The sequence below is a fragment of the Primulina eburnea genome, chromosome 18 (assembly GCF_022965805.1).
Source record: "Primulina eburnea isolate SZY01 chromosome 18, ASM2296580v1, whole genome shotgun sequence".
NCBI classification, from domain to species: Eukaryota; Viridiplantae; Streptophyta; class Magnoliopsida; order Lamiales; family Gesneriaceae; genus Primulina; species Primulina eburnea.
In genome coordinates, this window is record NC_133118.1 from 4,690,047 (window position 1) to 4,698,504 (window position 8,458).

The 8,458-nt window shown below is 36.8% G+C and overlaps 1 protein-coding gene across 1 annotated transcript; it reads right to left on the minus strand.

The window, feature by feature from the left end:
* Nucleotides 1-6,697: 6,697 nt before the first annotated feature.
* On the minus strand, nt 6,698-7,653 carry LOC140819059 (uncharacterized). Its single transcript, XM_073179073.1, has 3 exons — nt 7,346-7,653; nt 6,858-7,195; nt 6,698-6,723 (listed from the first exon to the last, which is right to left on the minus strand). The coding sequence occupies exons 1-3, from the start codon at nt 7,651-7,653 to the stop codon at nt 6,698-6,700; spliced, it is 672 nt and encodes a 223-aa protein (XP_073035174.1).
* Nucleotides 7,654-8,458: the final 805 nt, after the last annotated feature.

Consider the following 8,458-nt stretch of genomic DNA (forward strand, 5'->3'; position numbering starts at 1 on the left):
GAAAAGCTGAGGAAGAATGGAGGAGAACTCATAAATCTCATAAGAGCATAGTTGGTGGTCCACTGGATGTGTCAATGGAAGCAATAATAGACATTAGTATATATTTATTAGGTGTAACAGGGTTTTACTGTTTTCTTTCATTGTAAGAATGTCAATTCATTAACTCAATGATATACTTTTTTTTTTCATTTCTTGTTATTACTATTGTGCTGCATTCTTTTATGTCTGTGGCATAGTTTTTTCATTCAAGAAGTCTAACCGAAATATATTCTGGAACCAAAATACACAAGACTGGATCATAAAAATTCTCAAGCGGATTGTATGTCTACCCAAAATTATTCAAACTGGACATCTTAGTATCAAACCGGATTTTTCCAAGCTCAACTGGAATCTACAAGTCTCTATGCATTCGGTCTTCGAACTGGACTTCAAAAAGTTCAAAGCAATCATAACTAATAGCTATGTTATATTAGAAGATCTTTTTGACCAATCATATACAAGAAACAAGGATATCATAAGATCAGAATATGTCCCAATAAGATAGAGAATTGTTGTCATATTCTCTCGCATAAGTATCAACTTCTCATAACCGTTTGTTACCATTTTTGGCAAGGCTTCAAAAATCATTTAATGTAGCATACAATTAATTAATAAAGGACTAAGACAAAGTTACTTTTGCATATGATAAAAGCAAAAGTTGAACGTTGAAAGATTTTCAACGTTAGAATCAAGAGCAACTATAAATGAGAGTGTCTTCATTTATTTGAGGCCCCCGAACAACTTACAAGTCTACAAGCTCTCAGTTTTCCCAAGATCTCCGAGTACACTTATCTGAAAAATTTTTAAACCGCTCACAAGGCCTCGCGTTCAAGTTGATCACAGATCTTTAAAGATAAACCAGAGCTTCTCACAACCTCTCAAGTTGCTTAATAACTGTCAAGAGTTTTGAATCATATGACTCTAAGGATTCATTTACGTTTGCAGTTGTTGTATTGTTGTTTAAAGTGGTACTCAAAGTTTTAATTTAGGAAAAGATAAATCATAAATTGAAGTGAGTTTGTACAAACTGTTGTAAAACCAGAGTCTTATATTGAATTCCTTCCTTAGTGGAAGAACATGAGACATTCTAAACCTGGTCCTAATAATCCTGATAGGGAAAATGATGACCATGATAAATACATCAATTCTTAAGGGAATATAGATTCAGTTTGATTGGCTGTTTAAAAAACTAATTATTAAATTCATAGTATTTTATAAATGCAATAGTGAACAATAGTAAGTAGTTGTCTTTTATATCAACCAAGCACGCATATTTATAGAATAGGTGAAATGTGGCAGATATAGAAATATACAATGAGTTATCAATCAACAATAATATTAAATCAATAATTTATTTTTGAAAAAATTCTTAGATGGATTGATGGAGAATCCAATGTTGTCTCATTAAAATCATGTTAGTAAAACCCAGTGAGAAAAACATTAACATGGGAAAAAATACCACAATTGATATCTTCTTTGATTTCAATCATATTAGATATTTTAATTGATGCATCTCTATCTTGTACATCAATTTCTTGAATATTGACGCCGACAATGATTTTGTGAATAAATCAGCTACATTATCACTAGAAGGAATTTGCTGCCAATTGTTTACGTCATTCTTCTAGAATTCACGAGTGTTGAAGAATTTTGGTGAAACATGCGACTTTAATATATTCTTCTTTCAGTTGTGCAATGCAATGTTGGATCTGGTTTTCTATACGCCCAAACGCAGCGGAAGATTTAAAAATTTTTATTTTATTTTGAAAAACAAAATAATTTTGCTTTAGGCGTTCGTATTATTTAACATAACATACATAGGATGTTAGAAAATTATACCTATTGTGAATAAATCACTGGAATCCAACTAATCCGGTATAAACGGATTAGCTCTTGTTGATTCCCACGAACTTTCTTCGATGAAATCCTTCTATCAAGTCCACGACTAGACAGTATGTTCTTCTTTCAAATTGCACTAGAGAATGAGAAAGAGATTTTTGCGTAGGAGAGAAAATTGAGAGTCGGCTCAATATATTTTTGTTTCAAATTGTGGTGGCCAATTTTTTTTTCTTGTTTGAGAGGAGGCTCACGTAAGTTGATTGGTGGCTAGGGTTTAGTTTTGTTTGCATGTGTTATTTATAATAAATTAAACCCTAATTACATAATTAACATTAATGGGCTTGATTTAATTAATTGGGCTAGTCCAACTAGTTTAATTAATTTAATCAAAGCCCATTAAAACTTTAATTATTTATTAAGTTGAACTTGTACTCCTACAAGCCCATTAAACATAATACCCACCATATTTAATTTATTAATTAATCAACTCAACTTTTGAGCTTAATAAATTAAATACATTACAAATTTAACATTTGAATTTATTTTTTAAATTATAAATTCAACTCCTTGAATTTTTATCACCTCCAACATTTTATATTTAATAAACCCAACAATTGAGTTTAATAAATTAAATTCTCAAATTTTATAAATTCAACTCCTTGAATTTATTTTCTCAAAATTTAATTATCATAAATTCAACTCCTTGAATTTACTATATAATATAAATTCCACTTTTGAATTTATTCTCTCAACGGGAACAAACAATCCAGTACTTGTGTGACCCTCAATGGTTCAGAGATACAGCTAGCCATGGGTCCACAACTCTTTGTGATTCAGAACATAATCCTTTATTCGGGCTTACCCTAGTTAGCCCCATTCTTTTCATCAACACAATGATCAAGAATGTCAGAACTCATTTCTGATAGCACCCATCGGATCATGGTAAGAGCGTCTAGTAGCATCGCCCCATGATCCCCTAGGTATCACTGATAGTGCCGGCAAGAACCAGTCGATTATGATTAACGTACAGTACGGTCCCTTCATCTCATATATCCCGATCGAATCTGCAACCATTGGCTCATCGAGGGTTGCATATTAATTCGATAACTATGTGATAACTATAATAGTGGAATCGCGTGTACTATTTGGAGAACTCCTTCTCCAACGTACATCTCGTACTCTGGCCAGAGATTCCATGCACTATTATTTCATTAGATCACATAGGATATTCACACCCGTAGGTGAGCGGTGAATCTCCGACTACAATGCACTGGCTCCTATATGTGTCGCAACTATACCCAACCTCGCCACCTGATGACTCTCCTGGAGCCGGTAAACGAGTCAAAGCACAGCCCTAGCATATAAAGCCTCAGTGTTGTCCCGGGTCGTAAGGACTAATGGTGTACAATAATAACCACGGACTTATCCTCTCGATGAATGATAACCACTTGGAAAGTCCGAGGGAGGGTTGTTCGGTATAATCATCATATGAATACCCATCTGCATGTTTGGACATCTCTATGCCCTTACTAAGAAACGCAGTACACAACATCACAGATGCTAGTCTCGAGCTCAAGCGACCTTTATCCATGTTTTAGGCGGCTGAATCGACTAGGAACGAATTTAGATCATACAGTATTTACAAACGAGTTTCAACATCGAATTACGATTCATTTGTATTAAAGTATAATCAAGGTCTTTATCTATGTTTGATAACATGGGTATACAGATAAAGAAATAACAAACCATAAAATAATGAATTATATTAAAATAAAGATTGTTTATTACACTTGAGTCAATAAAATCCCTAGTCAACAGTTGACTTGTAGGGCATCTACTCTAACAATCTCCCACTTGCCCTAGAGCCAACTACCCATAAACTTTAATCCCATTGCTTCGCGATGCTTCTCAAACAATGGTTCTGGCAAGGGCTTAGTAAGTGGATCGGCAACGTTATCTGCAGAGGGGACTCTTTCGACTGATATGTCTCCCCTTCCCACAATCTCCCGGATGATGTGGAATTTTCTCAGTACATGTTTGGATCGCTGATGAGACCTTGGTTCCTTTGCTTGCGCAACGGCACCAGTGTTGTCGCAGTACACCGGGACTGGATCAACTCCATTAGGAATAACGCCCAACTCTTGGACAAAATTCCACATCCAAACTGCCTCTTTCGCTGCAGCAGATGCAGCATGGTGGAATCCGCAACGGTGTCTTGCTTGAAACTTTTCCAAGAGACAGCCGCACCATTAAGCATGAATAGAAAACCAGATGTCGATTTCGAATCATCTACATCACATTGGAAGCTAGAATCAGTGTAGCCTTCCAATTTTAATTCTCCACCCCCATAGACCATGAACAAGTTCTTAGTCCTTCTCAAGTACTTAAGAATGTCTTTCACGGCCTTCCAATGCATTGGACCAGGGTTCGCCTGATATCTGCTTGTAACACTCAAAGCATAAGCAATGTCAGGACGTGTCGATATCATACCATACATGATACTACCAATGGCTGACGCATATGGAATTCGTGTCATCATCTCTATCTCTTCATCAGTTTTGGGACACATAGCTTTAGATAGAGTAATACCATGACACATTGGTAAGTATCCTCTCTTGGACTCTTCCATAGAGAATCGTTTTATAATGGTATCGATATATGTGGCTTGGGTGAGCCCCAATATCCTTTTTGATCTATCTCTATAGATCTGTATTCCCAATACATAGGATGCTTCACCCATGTCCTTCATGGAGAATTTTCTGGCTAACCATACTTTAGTTGATTGCAGTAATCTTACATCATTCCCAATGAGCAGGATATCATCAACATAAAGTACTAGGAATGTCACTGCACTCCCACTAACTTTCTTGTACACACACGGTTCCTCAGGATTCTTAGCAAAACCAAACTCTTTGATAGTGCTATCAAATCTGAGGTTCCAACTCCTTGATGCCTGCTTGAGACCATATATTGATCTCTGAAGTTTGCATACCTTATGCTCACTTCCTACTGATGTGTATCCCTCGGGTTGAGACATATAAATTTCTTCTTTGATGTCTCCATTGAGGAAAGCAGTCTTTACATCCATTTGCCATATCTCATAGTCATACCATGTTGCTATGGCTAGTAGTATTCTAATGGACTTAAACATAGCAACTAGTGAAAAAGTTTCCTCATAGTCAACTCCTTGCCTTTGAGTATAACCTTTTGCAACCAGTCTTACTTTGAAGGTCACTACCTTCCCATCCTCCCCAAGCTTTCTTTTGTAGATCCATTTGCATCCTATGGGAAGGATTCCCTCAGGTGGATCCACTAATGTCCAGACTTGGTTTGAATACATAGAGTCCATTTCTGACTGCATGGCTTCAAGCCATTTGGTTGAATCAGTATCAGATAATGCTTCTTTGAAATTCATTGGATCACATCCAACACAAGACTCATCATGGCCTTGTTCATGAAGAAGCATATATCTTGCAGGTGGTCTAATAACCCTATCAGACCTTCTAGAAGCTTGTACTTCAACTACTGGTTCTTGGGAAATGGGTTCAACTTCTATAGTTGATGGAGTATCTTGAATTTCTTCAAGTTCTATCATCTTGCCTTTTCTATCTAATAGAAATTCCTTTTTTAAAAGGTGGCATTTCTTGAAACAAACACTTTTGCTTCATTTGGATGATAGAAATAATATCCAATAGAATTCTTTGGATATCCTACAAAGTAGCACAAAGTGGATCTACTATCCAATTTGTCTCCCACTGTCTGCTTCACATAAGCAGGACATCCCCATATTCTCATGTAAGAATATTTGGGAGTTTTTCTCATCCATATCTCATATGGTGTTTTATCCACTGCTTTTGTATGGACATTATTCAACAACATTTCCGCAGTTTTGAGCGCAAAGCCCCAAAACGATATAGGCAATTCAGTGAATCCCATCAATGATCGAACCATGTCCATCAAGGTTCGATTTCGACGTTCAGAAACACCATTCAATTGTGGTGTTGCTGGTGGAGTCCACTGTGAGAGAATCTCATTCTCTTTTAGATAACCCAAAAATTCAGCACTTAAGTATTCTCCACCTCGATCAGATCGAAGTGCCTTAATACTTCTTTCTAGCTGATTTTCTACTTCAGATCTGAATTCTTTGAACTTTTCAAATGCTTCAGATTTGTGTTTCATCAAATAAACGTACCCATACCTCGAATGGTCATCAGTAAAGGTAATGAAGTAGGAATGCCCAAATTTTGTGCTAACACTTAGCGGGCCACAAACGTCCGTGTGGATCAAATCCAGTAGACCATGCGCACGTTCCACGTTTCCATTGAATGGAGTTTTAGTCATTTTTCCTTTTAGACAGGACTCAAAAGTTGGCAGAGAATTTATGTCTGACAAATCAAACATGGCTTCTCCCACTAGCTTGTGCATCCTTCTTTGAGAAATATGACCTAGTCTAGCGTGCCATATTTGTGCGGGATTTGGATCTTCTATTTTTCTTTTGTTTGTTGTTGTTTTTGTATGCGTTTGGACATTGTTTAACGGAATATCTTTCAATTTTAAGTTATAGAGATCGTTTGTCAATTCTCCAGTTCCAATAAAAAATTCATTCTTGTATAAATTGCAAACACCTTTAGCAAAAACACAAGAATAACCATCCCTATCGAGCATAGAAATAGAAATAATGTTTTTAACCAATTCAGGAACAAATAAAACGTCTCTCAAAAACAACTTAAAATTATTGTCCAAAATTAAAGTAACGTCTCCAATGGCAGTGGCAGCAACTCTTGCTCCATTTCCTAGTCTTAGAAAGGTCTCACCATCTCTAAGTCTCCTGCTTCTTCCCATCACCTGCAAATCATTGCATAGATGAGAACCACATCCGGTATCCAATACACAAGAAGAGGAATTAATAGAAACATTAACTTCAATATAAAACATACCATGGCCAGAACGCTTCTGGGCAAGATACTCCGCGCAATTACGCCTCCAGTGTCCAGGCTTGTTGCAGTGGAAACAGACTTGTTCTGACTTGTCAGGCTTTGAGGGCCCCTGATTTGCTTTCTTGTATGGCTTTTTGTTGGGCTTGTTCTTCTTTGGAGGGGCAGAACGCTTATTGCCTTTATTTGGGGCTCCCTTTTTCGTACCATACGAAGAACCCACTAGAAGAACAGACTTTTCCTTTTCAATTGTGGCCTCATAATTAGTAAGCATATTGATCAACTCTTCAAGGGTGGCCTCAAGCTTATTCATATTAAAATTAACCACAAATCCATCGAACGAGGCAGGCAAAGACAACAAGAGAATATCAGTCGAGAGCTCACTAGGAATAACCAAGTCGAGTCCCACCAACTTCTCAATGAGCCCAATCATCCTAACACCATGCTCATGGACCGAAGTCCCCTCTCGCAAGCGTGTAGTCATGAGTTCTTTAACAGTCGCATGTCTTTCTGAACGAGTTTGTATAGCATACAATTCTTTCAGATGAAGGTGAATGTAAGCAGCATTCACCGCCTCCTCGAACCTCCTCTGAAGTTCATTCGACATAGAAGCCAACATGTAGCTCTTAGCTTGGAGATCATGATCCCAATGTATCTCAAGCTTAGCTAATTCAGTCCTACTGATATTAGGAGCCGCCTCCTTAGGTGGCTTCTTATCAAGCACATACACAATCTTTTCAGAGTTCAAAACAATCTTTAAGTTTCGAAACCAGTCATTATAGTTAGGGCCAGTCAATTTGTTTTGATCGAGAATGATTGAAAGCGGGTTACGAGTAGACATCGTAAATATACTGAAAATGAAAACAGATAAAGGTTACTGATAATTTTAAAATAATTCTAAGATATAAAATATGGATTTCATTTTATAAATTAACCTCCCACTATTTTGACATTTTCACCGCCCTCTGATGAAAAAGGTAAATCGTATTTCCTTAGTAGGCACGTAGAGTCCAATTAGCCAATTATAATCCCGAATAATATCAGCCAATTATAATTTCTAAAAGGTAGAGTCCAATTGCATCCCTATGCAACCTCCACGTATTTTGCCTCACGTTTAATAAGGACCCAATAATATGACGTCGTTTATTTTTACGTGTCAAACCAACCCATCAATATTGAATTGTAGTAGACGGTCGCCATGAGTTCCCCCAATAATATGAACCGAAGTCATGGGAGTTCCACTCAATTCACATCATATGTCCGGTGGAAGTCACAGCTTTCCGGCGTACAGGCCTCCCCAATAATATGAGCCAGACACTGTCCGCGGGTAGCGATCAACATGCAACCACGGTTGATGGAAGGCAAGGAAAAATTAAACTCCTTTAATTTTTACTTTTTCGGTTTGATATAAATTTTGAATCTTATTCAAAATGAGGGATTTTAATTTTAAAATGGTCTCATCATTTTAATTTAAAAATCGCGTGCCACGAGTTTGTATGTTTGCCGGATTCATGCAACTATATTATATAATAATATACATACATGCATACTACTATATATCACATATATCATAATATGACATTCAACAATAAATAAGGATGATCGATCGACAACACTATTAGATCCATGTGAGCCAAACATGGATC

What these genes read in the sequence shown, in the direction of transcription:
- LOC140819059 (XM_073179073.1), bottom strand. Translation starts at nt 7,653, where the DNA reads ATGTCTACTCGTAACCCGCTTTCAATCATTCTCGATCAAAACAAATTG. An exon ending in CACCTTCATCTGAAAGAATT is followed by an intron (nt 7,196 to 7,345) that starts GTATGCTATACA and finishes GGTTATTCCTAG; the next exon opens with TGAGCTCTCGACTGATATTC. An exon ending in CAAGCCTGGACACTGGAGGC is followed by an intron (nt 6,724 to 6,857) that starts GTAATTGCGCGG and finishes AATGATTTGCAG; the next exon opens with GTGATGGGAAGAAGCAGGAG.